Below are 20,040 nucleotides of genomic sequence, written 5' to 3'. Positions count from 1 at the left end.
CCACTTGGTCAGAGTGTAGCAGAACAGAGTTCAGGTTTGGAGAATAGACTATAGCCGAGAGAGGTAGGATTCCCAGATCCACTGTCTGCTGGGGCCTGGTGGGCCTCAGTGTCTATGTCTGTGAAATGGGGAACTAGTTCATGCCTGGCTTCCTCATGGTCCCTCAGAGACACATTTAAAGGTTTTATTAATTACAAGCAGATGTAGCTTGTTTTTTCCCAAGAACCCTCTTTGCTTCTTCTATCTGCCTTTGGCCATCCCTCTTCAGATTCCTGAACTTTTTAGGAATAATTAATCTAGGAAGTTCTGGTCACCTCAGCTCTGCTGAGAAGAAACGAGGAGAGACTGGGCCAGAAAGGAAGGAGGGGCCCTGCTGAAGGAAGCCAGGGTTGGGAACAGGACACTTTAGGCTGGGAGATTCCTCTCCGTGATTTGGCTGCTGGCCCAGGAGAAGCTGTGCTCAGCTTCTCCTCTGGCCTAGGGTGGGGTGGCCTTGCTCATGACCTTGGCTGCAAGCCTCTGCAGCCCCTTCCCAGACCCCTCTCTAGATCCTTGGCAGAGCTTCCTGGCCTCCATACTGCTGGCCCAGGGACAGATGGGCTCCAGCTTCTGGCTCTGCTCCAGCTGCGTGCTCAGGTAACACAGGCATCTGCTCACAGCTTTAACAAATTAAGGGAAACAACACATCACTCGATTCATTTTTATCCCATCAAAAATCATCCATCATAACATCTCAGTCGTCTCTTAGGGGAGCTGGGAAATGAGGGTGGGAAATCTCAGCATCCAGCCCAGCTCCCAGTCCCATAGGGAATAATGCAGGCTATAAATGGATAAAAACATTCCCCAGACTGAATTCCAGAGGTCCAGGGGTGTCGGGGAGAGAAGGAAAGAAAACTCAGACAGAGGAGAAAGAAAAGCACTCAGAAAAAAACAAGGGCGGGCCATCAGAAAAGGCCCAGGATTCAGGACACAGCCTCTAGGAGCAGAAGGGACCAATCCAGGAAAAATGCTTTCTTCTCTGTGTGAAGGCAGAGCTAGGCTCAAAGGTCCAGAGAAGCTGCAGAAAGAAGACATAACCACCTTTTGTATGGAGACCCAAAGTGGATCTGGTGAGGCAGTGTGACCACAGGCAGGTGACAACCTCTCTGTCACTGTTTCACCTATAGGGAAGTGATCAGAGCCTCCCTCCAGGGCTGACAATGAAGCCTGAATCATTTTCTGCATGCATGGCTTACTACATATACTGAATTACCTGTTGTGTGATGTACGACATGTGCTATCTAACTTATTACACAAATGTCCTGTAAAATAATGCATGTGGCGGCCATGTTTTCTTGAATTTCAGAGTATAGTCTTGGAGTGCCAATCTTTGGGTATAAAAAGTGTATATGAATGTTTCTGGGTTTGTTTTTAGTACTTATTACATTTTAACTCTCTCTCTCTCTCTCTCTCTCTCTCTCTCTCTCTCTCTCTCTCTCTCTCTGTGTGTGTGTTCATATGTGAGCATGTGAATCCTATGGCAAGCATGTAACTCCTGGGCATTGAACCTAGACACTCGGGTTTGGCAGGAAGCTTTTTTTACTTGCTGAGCAACTCACTACCCCTATTTGTTTTCAGTTCTTGGAGCTGAGGCCTCACTATGTAGCCTGGGCTTGTCTTGAATTCAAGGTGATTCTTCTGCCTCAGCCTCCCTAATGCTAAGATTATAGAAGTGAGTCAGCACACTCACCTCAAAGTGCTGGCTGGTAAAACCTTAGCCAGGAGAAAGATGGCAGGAATATCAGTTTCTAGATTACATTGCTGCACTATAGTTATGCGTGATGTTGCCACTGGTAGGACCCAGGAGCAGGGGATGTAAGATGTCTCTGATTTCTTCTCTCAGCTGTGTTTGTGTGAGGAACCGTCTCAAAATACAAAGCAAAACAAGTGTTCGCTTTACTGGGAAAGAAAGCCCATAGTCGGGTCTGCCTGCATGTGTGCAGATTGCCTCTCAGGGAACTCCAGGAGCACCTAGAGACACCTGCTTGTGAGGGCGTGGCCTTTGCTCTCACTGAATAGTCTTTGGTAACTGGCACGTCACACTGTACCACATGCAATGCTGCTATAAAATGATCACTTCATTCAGAACAATTTTAAATGCTTTCTGCCCTAGCATCCCAGGAAGGGTGGTCGTAGAAGAGAAAACTGAGACTCCAAGTTTATCCAGCTCAGCTGCCTGCAGACCAGAGCTTTGTGGGTAACCCCCCCCCCCACTTTCATACAGCAAACAAAAGGGGGGAACCAAAGGGCACAAATGGCCAGCTACACAGGGTTGCCTGGAAGTGCCCTTCCCACCTGCACAAGCTGATCCAGCTCCTTACGTGTTCAGTGTTCTAACGTGGACCACTGGGGTCAGGAGGCCCAAGTTCTAGTCCTAAGCTTGCATCTTCTTTTGTGTGTTGGGTCAGACTGTTTCCAAGCTTGGGCACCAGTCAGGGGAGGCCTTGCTGAAGCAAGGTTAGGCCTATTCCTAGAGTTTCTTACCCAAGAGGCTCAAGTATCACTTTTCAGCAAGTTCCCAGGAGCTGTGGGGGATGTTGGCCCAGGGACACCCCTGCCTCATCTCTAAGCTCCTTGCTTCCAAAGCTGGTAATGTATGATTGGTGACAGTTAGCTCCTCCCACTCCACCCGGAAGCCTGGAAGATGAGGTCTCCCTAGAAAGGTTTAGCTTCTGAATCCTGATTTGAACAGTGGGGACAAAGGTGGACAGGCTACAGAAAAGGGCAGGCCCTTTATAGAAGAAGCATATGGTCTTCAGTAGCACCCTTGGTGTAGGCAGGCAGCTTGCCAGCAGGGGGCGCCTGGGCACCTCTAACTGGGCTGGTCCTCGCATCAGGGCAGAGAGGGCAGAAGATGGAAGCAGGCTTCTTTGCTCTTAATACCCTAACAAGATTCGATCAATGAATCCAGTTTAGATTGTGTGGTCTGGGGTCATCCTCTTTCCCCAACTCCCACAAGTTCCCTACTTGATGGACAGTCAGTACAGACAGGGACTGTGGAGATCAGTGTGTATATGTATCCTAACAGTATCCCTTCTGCCCAACTCCAAGTGCCCCCATTCTCTCCCCCTACTCTCTTGTTACCCCATTACCTGGCTCCCACGATGAGCTGGTTCCTGGAGGGATCAAGAGCAAGCTGGGAGAAATCCCGGACTCCAGGGTAAGTGAAGTTAGAGACCCAGGGCTTCAGATCTGGCAGAGACAGGGAGAGACACTTCTGTTACCTTTAGACCGTGTTTCCGAGTTCAGCGGCATCATACCAGAGAAGATCACACCCGCTGAGGTGGAGTATAGAGCTGAAGCCCCCAGGAAACCTGGGTCCCACCTGCCCACCTCTGTGAACGGCCAGTCTTCTGACCTCAGGGATTAGAGTATTGTTACTGCCTCTGGGAGAGGACTGCCCTGTACAAAGGAAAGCCTATGATCACCCTTGATTCCTGCAGAGACTCAAAACAGCTACCTCAGTGAACCTTTGCTCTCCCTCCAGACCCAAGGCTCCACTAGCTGCTTTCTCCCCAGACCTCACCCCAAACCAAGCCATTGTCTCTTTTTGCCTAGACTGGAGCTGACAGCATCCCATCCTAACTAGCCCGTCTCCCATAGTTGTGGGTTTACTTCCCACAAGGCAACCGGAGTGATAGTTCTGGAACTCACCTGTAGCTACGGCAGACTCACGTTTAGATCCCAGCAACCCCCAGCATGCCTCAACTCCTGTGACCTTTGGGTTCTGGCCCCACTGACCTCCCCAGCTAATCACCTGACATTCAATATTTATTTATTTAATGATGAGTTGAAATTCGTCCAAACTCTTCACCTCAGGCATACTTATCTAACGTGTTTCGTATCTCCCCAATCCATTCCATAGGGCCCACAAATCTTTGTACTCTGCAATCCACCCCCACCCCCACCCCTTCCAATACTTCTCTGACTCCACCCAGCAGGATTGAAGAGACCCCTCAGATGTCACTGCCTGATATCATTATTCTACTGTGATGTGTGTTCAGCCTGGTGGTTTGCTCTGGGTCTAGGTAAGATCTCGCTGCCAGAACCCTCGGGCCCCACCTGTATAGCAGTGTTTGAATATGTGAATGAACAACCCTCAGCTTCTCTCCTAGGAGGATGACCAGGCTTCCTAATAAGATTCCATGGGGTAGGGAGGGGCAGAGGTTGGGTGGTCTGTGTCTACCCCTATCTTTGAGAAAGCGCTTCCTAGTCAAAGCCAAAACCTTTAATGGGGACTGAGTGGGCAAAGAACAGACCTTATGTTCTGATGATGGTCTCATTGACTTTTTTCCCACTGGAGACCCATTTCTCCCAGGTTAATCCACAGTTCCTGAACTTCTTTCTTGCTTCCCCGTGCTAGGGGGAGCAGGACTGGAATCAGTGAGGAGTCGGGAGGCTGAGGATTTTCAGCGGACGGGGAAGCCTCGTGCTTTCTACCCACTGCGAGCAACTGCCACACAAGGTTCAGATCAGTGTGTGTGTGTGTGTGTGTGTGTGTGTGTGTGTGTGTAATCCAAGGGATATAAATCATTGCTCATTATCCCTCCACTACAGAGTAAAAGCCTCCCTTCATTTCTGCACGACAGGCAAATGCTTAATCACTCCCAGGAGAAGGGGAGGGTTTGCAAGTTGGATGTTTTTCAGAAAACTGTGATATGCATGATAAAAATAAATAAATAAATAAATAAATAAATAAATAAGGAAGACATTCTGCAGCAAAGTGAAGCAAACTGCTAAGGCCCCAGCAGGTGGCTAGAGGTTAGCAAGAAATGTCACAGCCTCAATGGCATCTGGGCAGGGTAAGGAGTCGAGTCTGAAGTCCAGTGCGCTGGTTTTCAGCTGAGCCACAGGAAACTGTAGTAGAGATTAAATGGAGTGCTCACCTCCCCCAGAAAGACCTCCTTGATTAGAGTGTCTCCGCATCCTCTCCATCCTCCCTGTTTGATTCCTGTTGTATTTTACTGTCACTCTACATTGGGTGTGTGGGCCTTCCCAGACCAGATGGTCCCTAACAGAAGCAAACAGGTGGGCAGGGGCATTTCAGGTTAAGGCAGCAGGATAGGAAGGAGTTGGTATGACTGCTCTGCTTCAGATATTGTCTGAGAACTTAGCTCAGTCTTCATCTGGGCCATTCTCAGTGGGGAGAGGAGAGGAGAAAACAGTCTGGGCTGGGATGACCATCAGGAGGTGCAGGTGGGTGGGGGGCTCTTTCAGTTGCTGTCCCTCTCCCCCAGCCCTGAAGGAACTCACACCGTCAAGTGGAGGGGACATGGCTGGGCACGGTGCCGCCATCCTGGGGATCCTGGGGAGGCCTTGGGAAAAGAGCCAGCCTCCTCCTTATTAAACAGGCAAAGGGGACCAGAGGGAAAGCTGTCTTTAAAACACCAAGCACGTTCTGAGCTCGGTGTGCAGTGAAGGTTTTGGACGGCGACTTTAAGAGAAAAATGACATTCTCTGTGACGCGTCTGTGATTTTAATTATAGTCAATTCAATTACCCACTTTGTGGATTAACCACTGCCAGTGTTAACTCCAGGCTGGCTTCTGCCTGCCACCTAGAAAGGGCATGCTGTGGCAGATAGAGTAATACACAGGCCAAAGAGAGACCAGGTGGGTCTGCTTAAAAGGAACCCACAGGAGGAAATGGAACCTTATAAAACAAAAAGCCGCCAGTCTGTTTCTGTGACTGCCCGGTGCTTGTGGATGCTTGGGGGTTATTCACAGATCTGTCAGGTGTCTGGGAGGAGAAGGCGGCTCACAGCTGCAAGGTGAGAGGCCTGTAGATCACTCAGATGTGCGGCACAAGGTCTGGGGGTCTTGGAATTGGTTGATGCTGAACTGAATTAGTATGACTTCTCTGGAACAGCTCTTCGCCCATGGGACCTACTGTGTGCTTAGCATACTACAGATGAGAGGAGACCCAGGAAGCAGAGCTGATGTGGGATCAGCTGGGCTGCTGGAACAGAGGCACTAACCTTTGAGGAATAATAGGAATTAGCTGAGTGTCCGAAGGAAACACATGCTTGCTTCTGTGACCCCATAGCAACTGCTCTGTGCCTGGCACCAAGCAGGGCCATCAAAATATGGTGAACCTCCATGCATGTGTCCCTGGCCCCAGTCCCCAGGAAAGCATACATATAAATGCATGCAAGCATGTGTGCGCGCACGCACACACACGCGCGTGTTCTCTCTCTCTCTCTCTCTCTCTCATCCAATAATTTTGTGAATGGATATAATAACCCAAAGCTGTTGGAATGGGGGGGATGGAGTCCCTCGCTCTGTAAGAAGGTGGGGTGGACAGTCAAGTGCATTCAATTCACACCTGATGATTAAAAATGCCCTCTGGAAACCCAGGAACTCAGACCCCAACTCCACATTTCCTATCCCCTGTCCCTTTCAGCCCAGTGTCCCATACAGAACAGCCTGACAAGGGGGTGGAGGCAGGCTCCCTCTGAGTCAACTGGACCCTTAGCACCCAGGCAAAGCACCTGAGAGGAAATGTTTTATTAAGGGTTGTCACAGGCGTCTCCTACATGCCAGCAGCCCTAGGTACCCTGCCCCTTTAGCCCGTGCACCCTCACTCAGTTCTTCCCTTCCGAGCCACAGGGAGCCATCAGAAGTCTGAGTGTGTGCACACGTTTTGTACACTGAAGACATTGCTAATTTACTATAATCCACTTAAGCCTTCAAAGCCAGGATCTCAGCTCAAACAAGTCAGCGTGGAGAAGACAGCTGGAAGCTTTCCTCTCAGAGAAGGGTATCAGCCCACAGCTGGGAACCTGTACATCAGAATGCCTCCAGCCTCTCCTCCCATCAACCTCCATCTCCCATCCACAAGCCTCATCCTACCCATCAAATCCCACCTGGCCTCAGACTTAGTGACTGGTTTTCTCACTGGTGTCTCCATACTACTATTTCCACAAGGTAGGGAAGGTCTTCTGAGGCTGAGCTTGTGATGACTCTTCAATGGTAGTCACATCAGGAGACTGACCTTGAGGCCTGGCTCAGACAAGACTCTCCAGCTCCCACAACTGGGTTTTTCTGCTCACCCTCCCCGACAGGGTTAGGACAAGAAGGGACCAAGCAACTGTTGGTCAGTATTAACAACCAGGGGACCAGCTGAGCAGTGGTGGTACATGCCTTTAATCCCAGAACTCAGGAGGCAGAGGCAGGCAGATCTCTGTGAATTTGACCCCAGAGTGAGTTCCAAGATAGCCGGGGCTACACAGAGAAACCTTGTCTAAACAAAACAAAACAATCCCCAAAACAAAGTAGAGCAAAACCAGGGGATTCATCTGCAAATTGCAGTGTGAACTGCCACGTAAGAGGTTCCCAGAGAATGGGTGTGATCAGGGACACTCTGATGGGGTAGCAGGTCCTGGGAGAGCATCCAGCCCAATCTAGGGTTTGGGTTTTATTTATTTCATTTGGTTATCATCAAATGGCTGTCCTAATTTTAGAAATTGTAAGGAACTCACGGACCCCCTGGAATACATCCAGAGATACTCACATCCATGATTGGGAAATCCTTGGACAAGACACTCCCACGCTCTCCCTTGACAAGCAAGAGTTATGAGTCACCAGGGCCCCTTCTGCTGGGGGTTCCCAGGACTCCAAAGACAGGCATCCCTGCATTCAGCTTAGAGCAAGAAGGATGCTTTTCAGCTCCTTGGGCTCTTCCTCAGGAGTGAGACATCACTCTCCTGCCCCCAGAGAAGCCAAGGAAAGTAGCTTGTGGTTTGAGAACCCCCAAAGCTGAGACCACCCAAGTCTGAGTCACTCCCACCCACCAGGCATCTATAACTTCATAGTTCATCTAAAGATCTAGTGAAAGACAGTAACTGCTCTGGGGTGGGCGTGGGTGTGGGGCCAAAGTAAAGTTCTCTATTTTATCTGGAGAAGTCAGAGCTGTACAACGCACTGCTGCCTAGTCATAAAATGGCTACCAGAGGAAGAGTCTCAGGACCGCCAGGAAGGGCTTCAGACAACCCAGACGGCCCTCCCTAGGTCTGACCCACGCCCTTCAGGACTACAGGGGATGGGGTGCCTCTCACCTTCAAAGGCCACGATGGGGTGCTCCCTCCGGTTACACAGCTGCTGCTCACTGCTGGACTCACTGGCAATGTCCTGGGAACTGGAGAGGTGGGACACCAGGAGAGTGAGGCTGGGCAGCAACAGAGAGAGAGCCAGGGGTCCTGGGACTACCATGGTGGGCCCCTCTGCAGTCCTGGCTCCTGGAGGCAGGCCACGGGGAAGACCTGCAGCAAAAAAGTTAATCTCACCAAATGCCCCCCCAATGCCCACTTCATTCTGTGTCCTCAAGGTTGTCAATGGCCCCATGGTTTTTTTTTTTTTTTTTTAAGTAAATTTATAATGTATTTATGTTACTCTGCTCTCATAATGCAAAGTTATAGATCATATCTTGAAAGCTAATTTCCCTTGTAATGGTGTTCTGGACAAAATTGACAAATTATAGAGTCTTTTCTACTATGATTTCAAATGCTTTAAAATTAGCTTTAATGATAAAGGTGGGATCCATTTAATAAATGGAACTGGGGCAGTGGGCAGTCATGTGTAGAAAGAGAAGCCCAGACTCAAGTCCCATTTGGACTTCACATTTTAAGCCAGGAAACTTTCAAATTGAATTCAAGATTTGAATGTTAAGGGTAAAGTCACAGCCGGGTGGTGGTGGCGCATGCCTTTAATCCCAGCACTTGGGAGGCAGAGGCAGGCGGATTTCTAAGTTCGAGGCCAGCCTGGTCTACAGAGTGAGTTCCAGGATAGCTAGGACTACACAGAGAAACCCTGTCTCGAAAAAACCAAACCAAACCAAACCAAACAAACAAAAAAAACCCAAAAAAAAACAAAACAAAAAAAAGGTAAAGTCATGAAAACACCAGAAGAAAGTTTGAGCAGAAGCTTTTCCCTTCAAACCTTGGAGGGAAAAACTACAACAAAACTCAGACTCCATCAAAGAAAGTCTTGACTATTTTGATGTCACTGAGTGAAAGCGTAAACCCCTCGCCACTAATAACAGTGCCAAAAGGCCGAAAGGTTGACAAAAGGCAGTCAGTCATGATGGTGCACATCTGCAATCCCAAGGGGCTACGGCAGGAGAATTGAAGATATGTGGCCAGCTTGGGCTACATAGTGAGACCTTATCTTTTAAAGGGAGCTTAAAGAGCTGCCGTGGACCCCAAGGCCCACATAAAGTTGAGAGCTTGCATTCCTCTCGCTGGGGAGGCAGAGACAGGCATCCCTGGCTTAGCCAACATAATCAATATGGAAGCTTCTGGGTCAAGTGAAACCTTGTCTGAGAAGACAAGGTGGACAGATCCTTAGAAAGGACACGAAGGTCAACCTCTGCCCTCTACACACATCCTTGAACATGAATGTCAATGCACACACATGAATACACACAGGGCAAATGACAAACTTGAGGGAAGGTATTTGTAGTTCTAATTACAGACAAAGGGGCTAATATCCTAAATGTACAAAGAACTCCTAGGAGCCAAAAAGAAAATGACTAACAATCCAGTATAGAAAAAAATATGGGTAACAAACATAAATCCAAACAGGGCTTAAAATCTAAATGAATTTCTCACTCCCTCAAAGCAATGCAGATTAACACTTAGTCTGGCCTATCGCTTCTCCCCCAGTCAGCAGAGATTCAGTCAGGCAGCTCTCCCTTGTGAGGAGGCCATGAGGAGACGATGCACCTGTCTTGTTCCACTAGGTGTGTCAAATGGCACAACCCCTCTAGAGGGGAACCTCTTTAACTCTGGAAAGAGTACCTCCATACTGGCTGGTTGTCTGTGTCAGGTTGACACAAGCTAAATAGCTAAACTCATCACAGAGGAAGGAGCCTCGGGTGAGGAAATGCCTCTATGAGATCCAACTTTAAAGCATTGTCTCAATCAGTGATCATTGTGGGAGGGCTCAGCCCATTGTGGGTGGGTCACCCCTTGGCTGGTGGCCTTGGATTCTGAAAAAAAGCAGGCCGAGCAAACCTCGAGCAAGCCAGTACGCAGCACCCCTTCATGGCCTCTGCATCAGCTCCTGCCTCCAGGATGCTGCCCCATTTGAGTTTCTGTCCTAACCTCCTTGATGATGAACAGGGATGTGGAAGTGTAAACTGAATTAATCTTTTTCTCTCCAACTTTCTTTTTGGTCACAGTGTATTATCATAGCAATAAAACCCTAATTAAGAAACCCCTTGACCCACTAACCTACTATAGGAGTGGTCCACAAACTGAGATCTATGGGCCAGCATCGAGTCTCACATACCAACAACTCTGTGGTAAGACAGATGCAGACATTTGAAAGTCAGTGTTTAAAATCCCAAATGGTAATTTGAGTAATTTATATGGACATTGACTCAAATAATCAAATGTCTGTCTGGGAGTGTGGCTCAGTGGTAGAATTTTTGCACTCACATGCAAGGCCCTGAGCTCCAACCTCAGCACCATAAAACAAAGAGAAAAGATAAAGACATTTAGGCTTCTATTTTGAGTGTTTCTTTTCGATTTATTTCTCTAGTAATTCACTGTCACTGAATTGTAGGTAAGCATCCATCTACAACAGATTGGAAATTGAGAAGTCAAACCTGCTCCTTCACAGCACATAGCTGAGGAGCAAAAATAAACCACAGAGGCATCTGTCTGAGCACAAAGTGTCCTGTGTGCGAGATAATTCTCCGTGGCATTCCGAGAAACAAAAAGAGGACCAAAAGAAAAAGGACAAAAAGCAAACAACAAGAACCAGCAAATAGCTAGAAACAGGAGCTGAGGTGAGTCTGCCGTGGAGTACTATAAAGCCGTAGAAAAGAATGACCATTTCTTCTAAGAAATGAAAGGTTGAATTAAGCTAGACTGCTCACCAGGAAGGCAGTGGGTCAGGAGACTTCCCCTGGGCAAAGCCTGGACTCTCCATTGTGGGATCCCAAAGGTAACTGTCAGGACAGGTGGGAGTCAGAGGAGTTTCTTGGGGCTTCTTCGGCCCTGAAACCTTTATTCCTAGCACACATAGCAGGATGCCCTCCTTGCCTATTTGCAGGCACAGATGAATGAATACATCATGGCTGAACAGCTGCAAGGCAGGAGGGAAACAGCACACCAACAGACCCAAGAGACCTCTGCTTGCATGGCTCATTCTATACCTGGGAAGAACTGGTTCTCCTAGACCGTCTCCATCCCCTTGCCCTTGGGCATACACAGATGCATCTGCTTAGCTCGCAGCAGAGACCCTGGGAGGGAGGATGCTCTCCATCTTTCTTCTTGCAGTCATGTGGCATTCTCCCCAACCTAAGACTAGATAGGCTTCCTGCTGTGTGCAGCTCCCCCATGGTGAGTGCTGCCCCACCATCGATGCCTGCTAAACTCCTCCCCTGACTGCTTCCCAGCCCTTCCAACAGGCCACAGAGGCTGGGAATGGTCATCAAGGTGGAGGACCCACTCTTGAGAAGCAAAACATTGGAGCAAACTATATCAAGCTCTGTGGGAGGGAGGGAGGGAGGGAGGGAGGGAGGGAGGGAGAGAGAGAGAGAGAGACAGACAGACAGACAGACAGACAAACAGACAGACAGAGACAGACAGAGACAGAGACAGAGAGAACTTAATCCCACTCTGCCTTAGTTTCCCCAAGTTGGGAGTGACAATGACAATATCAGTGTTACCAGCAATTATGAAGAGTCACAGGTCAGTATTTTTCAAAGACTTTTGCTGGAACAGAGCCAACAGTGAGCCATTAGCCAGGATAATGAGATGCTCTAGTGTCTGGAGGAACAAGGCGGGTATCGGAGAGCTTCTTTTTCCCTCTGACACTGTGATGATACCTTTGGCTGGCACGTCTAAATCGGCTCCCTCCCCCTCTCTACCACACTGAATCCATGTATCCAGCAAGCCCTGCAGGGGCTTCATCCAGGGGCTCCCTTTCCTTCCTCTGGGTGGGTCTAGCCAAGGTGCCAGAGGAGAAACACTGGGTGTACCTGTAGCCTCCCTTCTCTCCCTCACACCCAGTTCTACAACCCAGCCTAGAACACTTACCCTGTTCTTCTGCCTCTGGATTTTTAAATCATGGCTGTGTCCTCTCTTTAGAACCAAGTGACACCACCGCCTTGGTTACTGGTTTCAGGGTGCTGCACAGCGATCACCCCTGGCTCCCCTCACACCTCTGCAAAGTCACTTTTCTAAGATATCATCACTTTCCCCAGTTTGATGGTATCGGCTGTTTTCTCAGTGGCCCCTGACTAATTAGGGATACTCAGGCCACAGCTCACATGCATTTCGTCTCATCAGCCCGTAAGACTACCTCAGGAAGCATGACCTGGCCTGTAGTGGTTGAATAGGTTTGGCCCCCATAGACTCATGTGTTTGAATGTCCAGCCCACAGGAAGGTCCTATGTTCAAGCTCTACCCAGTGCGGAAGACAGGGTCTCCTCCTGCCTGTGGATCAAGATGTAGAACTGTCAGCTCCTTCCCCAGCACCGTGTCTGCCTGCACACTGCCATGCTTCCCACCATGATGATAATGAACTGATCCTCTGAAACTGAACGCCAGCCCCAATTAAATGTTGTCCTTTATAAGAGTTGCTGCTGGCCGGGCAGTGGTGGCACACGCCTTTAATCCCAGCACTTGGGAAGCAGAGGCAGAAGGATTTCTGAGTTAGAGGCCAACCTGGTCTACAGAGTGAGTTCCAGGACAGCCAGGGCTATACAGAGAGACCCTGTCTCGAAAAACCAAAAAAAAAAAAAAAAAAAAAAAAAAAAAAAGGTTGCTAATCATGGTGACTGGTGACGCTTCACAGCAATAACAATAGAACACTGACAAGGCCTATTGTTCCTCCATCTCTTCACTCTCCATTCACATTTTGAAACCTTCAGCCCTGCTGCTGGTACTCTCCTGGGAGATTATGAGACCTCTGGGGTATGGGGCCTAGGTGTAGAGAACAGGGGCAGGGCTTAAAAACCGAAGACCAGGTTTTCCTCCTGTCTAGCTCTCTGCTTCCTCACTGCTAACACCGGGAGCCAGCCTTCCCAAGCTTGAGTCGTCCTGTGTCCCTGCTACCATGATGTGCTGAAGCACTTGAACCGTGGACAGAGGAAATCCCTTCTGTAGGCTGCCTTTGTTGTGTATTTTGGCACAGCAAGGAACAAGGAACTCAAATAATCTTGTCACCTTGCCAACCCCACTCCCCTCCCTTATGTCCCTGACTCAGACCCAGGTCTGACCGCCACCTTTTGTTCCTTGGCCTGACACTCTATTTGGTCAGATCCAGTGTTCAGGGGGCCTAGGCTAGAAACACATCCTAGACTCTTCCTTGCCCTGGTCCCCAGGCCCTGAAACCCCCAATTCTATGGCGGAAATTCCATTCTTATTAGGATTTTTATGTAAATTTATTCTTCAAGTCTCTCCTGAATGAACAACTGCTAGATCAATGTCATTCTGTCTGTCCCGGCCCCGGCACCAACCATCTGCAATTCAGGTGCAGGAGATGGTGGGGATAGGGAAGGGGAGAAGCCTGGCCTCCAGGAGAAGGCTGAGACAGAGAAGGATGCCGAGGCTCACCCAGTACATACTCAGGTCACACAGACACAGACAGAAACACAGCCTGGGGCTGTCCTGGGGCTCACTGGGGCTCCTGCACAAGCCTGTAAGCCTGCCCTGTCTTTTCCTTTTCCCCCTGTTTTAGTGGACCTATAGGGTCTGAGAAAGGCGCAAAGCAGGGTCTGAGGAACAAGACAGCTGGGAGAGGGCTGGGATGTGGGGTGCTGATAGCCAAGGCAGAGTGTGACAAAGAAAGGGCTTTGCAAGTTGCAGCAGAATAACTTTGCCATACCAAAACTGGGGTGAGTAACGGGCAAATCACTGACTGGTCTAGGGTTAGACTCTTGTAAGTGAATTCCAGATTCTTCCAGGTTTTTGGGAGGGGAATTTCTTATCTTTTTTTTTTTTCATTCACTTGTTTCTTTTTTTTTTTATTGGATATTTTATTTACATTTCAAATGCCATCTCCTTTCCCCATTTCCCCTCCCTAGAAAACCCCTATCCCATACCCCCTTCTCCTTTTTGTTTTTATACAATTTTTAAGATGTTAACCAATGGCTTTATAAATTTGGTAATGCTCAATATCAATCAGAAGTGTAACCTAATACCCAACTTAGATATATCAACTATCTTTGACTGGCGGAGACATGTGAACATCTGCCTCCATGTCTGGCTGGGAAGGAAATTTCTTATCTTTGGAAATGACTCCCAGAGCTGAGGGAAGAAAGAGACCCTGGCAGCCTTATATAAATCACATGACCCTCACCCTAGCCATGGCTGCTCACACCAAGGCAGTCAACTGATCAAAATAGACCAATAAGGAACTGGGTCAAGTCAGTATTGACAGAGGAACCTGGAACATGGCACTATAAGGGTGGTCACCTTCTGCCCAACTTGTGAGTGAGGATAATTGGAACACACACAAATGACAGGAGACACAGATGGTAGACGCTCATGGAGATGTCACACTCCCAGTTCTAGCCACTTCCTGAGGCCTGTGAGAGTCTGCTTTCACAAGCCACCCTCTCTACAACCCAGTTTTAAAAGTGTGTGTGTGTGTGTGTGTGTGTGTGTGTGTGTGTGTGTGTGTGTTTGCCTGCATGTAAGTCTGCATACCATGTGCATGTCTGACACTAGAGAAGGTCAGAAGAAGGCATCAGATCCCCTGGAACTGGAGTTACAAACAGTTGTGAGCCTCTATATCAGTGCTGGGAATTGAACCTGGGTCCTCTAGAAAAAAACGATCAGTGCTCTTAACTCTCTTTCTCCAAGTCCTGCCTTTCAAGGAAGAAAAAAAAAAAAATCTGTATTTCACTCAAGCCAGTCAGCATTTATGTTGAATCAGGCACTGGTCACAGACATGGCTCGTTGTATCTACCTCCTTTCCAGGATAGCTTTTGCATGGCTGTGGGGCTGGGCTCAGTCTTCCAGACAAGTGACCAAAGAGAAAGAAGAGGAAGTCACTGATGGGCATTGAGGGACCACTTCTTCCCACCTGGCCCATTGACAGGATGTATGATACCCTGCTAGGCACCTGGAGCCAACTGCACCTTTTGTCCTCATGCTATTCTGGTGCTGGGTAACAAAGGGTCAGCCTGCTCCTCTGACCTCCAGGCTTCAGTTCTGAGTCTTTCTGTTTGTTATTTGTTCTGGACACAGGACCCAAGGCCTTGTGCATGCTCTGTGCCTGCTCCACCATGATATTGCACTTCTGTGCCTCTTGCTTCTTTATTTGTCAAAAGGGGAAAAGGGGGAGTTGAAATCCAGCTTCAGAATTGTTGCAAATGTTAAATACATTACTTCATCTAATGGGCGCTTTTCTATATACTGAGTGCAGTTTAAGTGGCAAGTCTCACTAGTATTGTTATTATTAGAGAGGGGATAGTTTAAGAGCGTACTTTACAGGTCTCAATTAGCATTAGATAAACACTATTAGCACCCCAATACAGTTTGGCTTCCTGTGTTTAAAAATCCAAAGTTTCTAGGGCAGGTAGGAGTTTCCACTTCTAGACTGTATCTTATCCGATGGTTAAGAGATCACAGAGCATAACATGGGGCCATCCAGTTTTTCTGCAGGTTGCACAGGACTATAAAAAGACCCAAGTTTGGAAAGCTGCCAGCTCTGGGTGTGGCTCTCAAATTCATCACTCGTAAATAAGACTAAACTTGCCTGGCCTCAGAGAGAATGCCTTGAAGCATTGAGAAGGAAGAGCGGCCCAGGGCAGGCTCTTACGGAACTCTTCCTTAGAGGTTGGTTACTATCTAGAGCCTTCAGCTCTCAACCTGTAGGGCTCCAACAACCTTTTCATGGGGGTCACATATCAGATGTCCTGCATATCAGATATTTACATTATGATTCATAGCAGTAGCTAAATTACAGTTATGAAGTAGCAAGGAGATAATCTTATGGCCAGGGGCCATCGCAACCTGAGGAACTGTATTAAAGGCTCACAGCTTTAGGAAGGTTCAGAACCCCTGATTCAGAGCATTTAGCTTGCTGCCATTTGTGTGCCTGGTACTCCTGCTTAGTGTGACCAAATACCTATATGAAAGAGGCTCCATGCAAGTCATGTTGAATGACACAAACAGAATGCCTATTATCTTCAAGGAGGGAGGAAATGTGTCCCCAGAGGGCGGAGATAGTGTCTGTGGCCTGACAGTTTGCTAGAGAAGAGAACGCGGACGCTGGTCTCCATGCTGTCTCCCGGATGCGTGTTACCTGCATAGTGTCTAGGAGATGGGTGCTGTAGGAGTGATGGAACGGAGGTACTGCACCATCTGATTCCTTCTATTTTGGGAAATCCTGAGCCAGGAAGAAAGCATTTTCCCAGATCTCCATCCGTGTTCTCTTGCCTTTGCCCATGCTGTTCCCCCCCCCCCGCAACCCCCATTTCCTGTGAGTCTTCTCTATGAGGTGGGTCACTCTGATAGTACCTGGAGGTAAGTAGAGGCCTGCAAGTATGAGAGAGAAAAGACACCCATGCAAGCATCCTCTTCTCCAGGACTTGGGCAGTGCCTGTGTGCTCAGCACAAACTGTCAACTGACAAACTGTAACAATGGAGGAGTGGACTCTCACAGAGACAGTGGAGAGCGAGGGAAGAGCAGAGAGCCATGGATGGATCCGTTGGGACCACAGTTAGAGGGACCTTGGCCCTTAGCACAGGATGACGGAGGAGGGAGAACAGAACAGTGTGTGTGTCCACTAAGGCCCTCATACCTGGCCTCATTGGGAATGAGGAGAAAACTGGGCTCCTACCGTCTTCTACCATTTACACAGGAGGCCAGCACATGGGTAGACTGTGAGCGCACGGCAGAGTCTAATGATGACTTGAGGTGCAAGACACCGTGAGGAACTGGAAATAAGGGATGCTGTGTTTGCTACACAGAAGGGTGAAACCAGTAGGGCCTGAAGGATACAAGGTAGAACTTCCCAGTCACCAGGAGCCAAGAAGACACAGAGGGGCATCCCAGGCAAAGACTTGCTTCTAGACATCCTCAGATAACCCATGGAGGCTGGAGACACAGACAGTGGGAGACAAGTCTGCAAGGGGGACGGGCATCAGAGGCCACTCAGGATGGTTCTTGGGGACAAGGCTAAATCTCTAGAAGTCTCTCTTCTGCTCACAGTAGGATGCAGTGGAGGAGGCACAATGTGAGCACGTGGTCCCGTCATCGCTTTGGGAAGCCAGTGGATCCGTGGAGAGGCATTAGGGTAGGCCATTGTCAAAGGCATCTATGACAACTGGAGTCAGCACCCTCTCTCTAGACAGCCCAGTCCCACATCTTCAGGACTGCTGAGTCTGGGGGGCTCTTGTGCTCTGTGGTGGGAGTATCAGCTCTGCTTCAGGGCTGGATGCCAGACACAGGGGCAAAGAAACTAGAAGTCCAGGACAGAGGCCTGGACAGCCACAGTGGCCACAGAGCTGCCTCCAAACAGTAACACTGGGCACCTCTCAAATGTCTGCTGATGAGGAGGGCTTCCTAGAACAAGCAGGGACATCTTTTCTTTGAGAGAGGACTAAAATCAAAGAGAAAGAAACAACAATTCCCAATCCAAAAGATAAGGCCTTGAACAAAACCAACATGGACCGTGCTCCTCCTGCTTTGCAAGATCTCATGGCGACTTTGTATGTAAGAAAGCTACAAGATGCGCACTGTTCAGATGACTGGGAGAAAGGAGATTATGGAGGCTGAGGAACCTGCTCAAGGTCTCATAACTGTTATCAATAGGACTGGGATGTCCTGGTCATCCTCCCCCAAGGAGGCACAGTCCCAAGCCTGAAGCCACCCTCTGCAGCCCTGGTTCCCTGTGCTCTCAGCAGCCTGAGGAGTCTAATTTGGTTTCCTGAGTTGGCTTTTTTTTTTCCCAAGGAGAGCACTTTCTAGCTATAAATTATTAAGCTGATTCCTGCTACAAATCAGCCTCCTGCGAGTTTGGGCTGCAGGAGCCCGTTTATCCAGGTCCTGAGAGTCAGCGGAGGAACCAAGGCCAGGGGTTCCAGTTCCAGATGGACAGGGCAGAGTGCGGATCCCCAGCCAGTGCTGACGGCCACCTGGATGCATTACTCAGCCCAGGCTCCAAGCCAGGGGCCAGGGTAAGGTATCAGCTAAGGGGATATTTGCTCCCCTCAGCTCCACTGACCAGGACCTGCAGGGAAGGGTCTCAGGCCTGAACTCCATATCTATCCCTTCCTCTCTGTTGCCATTCACGATCTCCACTTGGCTGCTTGCCTGAGGAAGGAGGAGAAAGGGAGCAGAGAATAAGAAGAAAAGGGGGGTGGGGGCAGGCGGGCAAGACCAGGGAAGGCTGTATCCAGGCCTGTGGTTTGGCAGCAGGCAAAGGTGTGAGGTTGCCCCTCACTCCCACAGCCTGCGCAGGCTACCAAATGCCCAGCTGTGCCTCTCTGTGGAAGTATCTGAGGCAGTTTTCCACCCACACATCCTGCTCACCACTTGGGGGGGCCCAGTTCAGCCAAACTCACACAAAGATAAAATTGAGATGCAGAATCTATCCATTGCTCTGAATAGAACAGATTGGATACGGGTTTCCCTTCTTTCTTCTCAATTGGACCCTCTGGGCCACTGGGGCCCAGAGGGAAGATTGGCTCCGGATAGGGGAAGAACAGCTGCTGAGAGCTGGGAGGCCCCACAGCACTGAAACTGGGGTGGGGGTGGGGGTTGGGGAGGTGGCTGTGTAGGGGGCATCCCCTCCTCACCCCAAATCTCTCAAGAGCAAGCTCAGCTACTGGCCTCAGCCTCCCCTCTGCATTCTGCAGCTTGGGGGAGCCAGAAGGTAGTATCTACATTTCTCCCACAGGGTCCTAGAAACCTCCAAGTTGTCTGATTGTCCCATTAGAATGTAGAAGTCATCCTACCCACGCCTTCCAACTGAGATTAAACACACCGGGAAGATAAGTAAAGCTCTCAGAGATGGTTGGTGTCCACACTGTGCCCTGAGGACACCGAGGCCTTGGAGGACATGTCCAGCTCAAGATTGGGTAGGGAACTAGTGGCAGAACCGAGACTCAGAAATCGATCAATACCACATTATGTACCCATGCTCTCCATGACACGCCATTTAATCCACACCGTATCTCAATGGATCGGGCAGATTTATGTTTATTTCCATTGTATGGATAAGAAAACTGAGGCACAGATGAGTCATTTGGAAAAATGTCAAACCAGGAGAAAGTGGATTGAAACCCAGGCAGCCAGGCTTTACAGCTGGCCAACAGTTCACGGCACAGCACAGCACTCAAGAGTTTGGAGACGATGGAACCATGGGAGCGGAGCCCAGGTCACTCCAGGGCTAACCTCAATGTGTTCGGAAGTGTCTCTACCCTCTGACCATGGAACCTGGACTTGCTCACAGAAGCAGGCAGAGTGTCCACATCACTTAGGAAAACAAAGAGAGGAAAACTTGTTTCTTTGTTTTAAGACAGTCTTACATCTCCCAGGCTGTCCTTTAACTTACTATGTAGCCAAGGATGACCCAGATTCCTCCTCCTCCTCCTCCTCCTCCTCATACTCCTCCTCCTTCTCCTCCTTCTACCATCCAAGCTCTGGGACTGCAAGTGTGTACCACCATGCTGCATGTGTGACCATCTTGAGGTAGCTCCGTGGGGAAAGCCACGGGGTGTATGAAGATGGAATAAATGCACAGAGAGAGCCTGTTGTCAGAGGTAGGTCATGGGTCTGGGCTCCTCACTGGGCTGCAGTGTGGCTCAATCAGGTGAGCAGTGTGTTTTGGTTTGTGCCTTGCCCAGGTCAGTATCACAGATGGGCATGGATGCTGGCACCATGGCGATACAAAGCGGAGTAGGGTTTATTTCCTGCTCCCCAGATAGCCTGTAATATTTCATTGTTTTTGCAAGGAAAAGGAAAACAAAGGAGGCTCGCCTACTTTAATTACTGGAATTAAATGCTAAGGACATTGCCAAACACACATCCCGCTT

At 49.1% G+C, this 20,040-nt stretch overlaps 1 protein-coding gene across 3 annotated transcripts in view; it reads right to left on the bottom strand.

Annotated features, from left to right (window-relative positions):
* The window catches only part of Sema5b (semaphorin 5B), a 116,832-nt gene that overhangs the window by 29,667 nt on the left and 67,125 nt on the right, over window positions 1-20,040 (bottom strand). For all 3 annotated transcript variants that reach the window (XM_034515837.2, XM_076942881.1, XM_076942882.1), the window contains exons 2-3: window positions 8,095-8,298; window positions 3,132-3,231 (exon numbers count right to left, since the gene is read on the bottom strand). In XM_034515837.2, the coding sequence (XP_034371728.1) occupies window positions 3,132-3,231; window positions 8,095-8,248 (254 nt within the window). In that variant the 5' untranslated portion in view covers window positions 8,249-8,298. The remainder of the gene's footprint in view (window positions 1-3,131; window positions 3,232-8,094; window positions 8,299-20,040) is intronic.

The sequence above is a fragment of the Arvicanthis niloticus genome, chromosome 12 (genome assembly GCF_011762505.2).
Source record: "Arvicanthis niloticus isolate mArvNil1 chromosome 12, mArvNil1.pat.X, whole genome shotgun sequence".
Lineage (NCBI taxonomy): Eukaryota > Metazoa > Chordata > Mammalia > Rodentia > Muridae > Arvicanthis > Arvicanthis niloticus.
The sequence above is the reverse complement of the archived record's forward strand: the minus strand, read 5'-3'. Positions and strand labels throughout refer to the sequence as shown.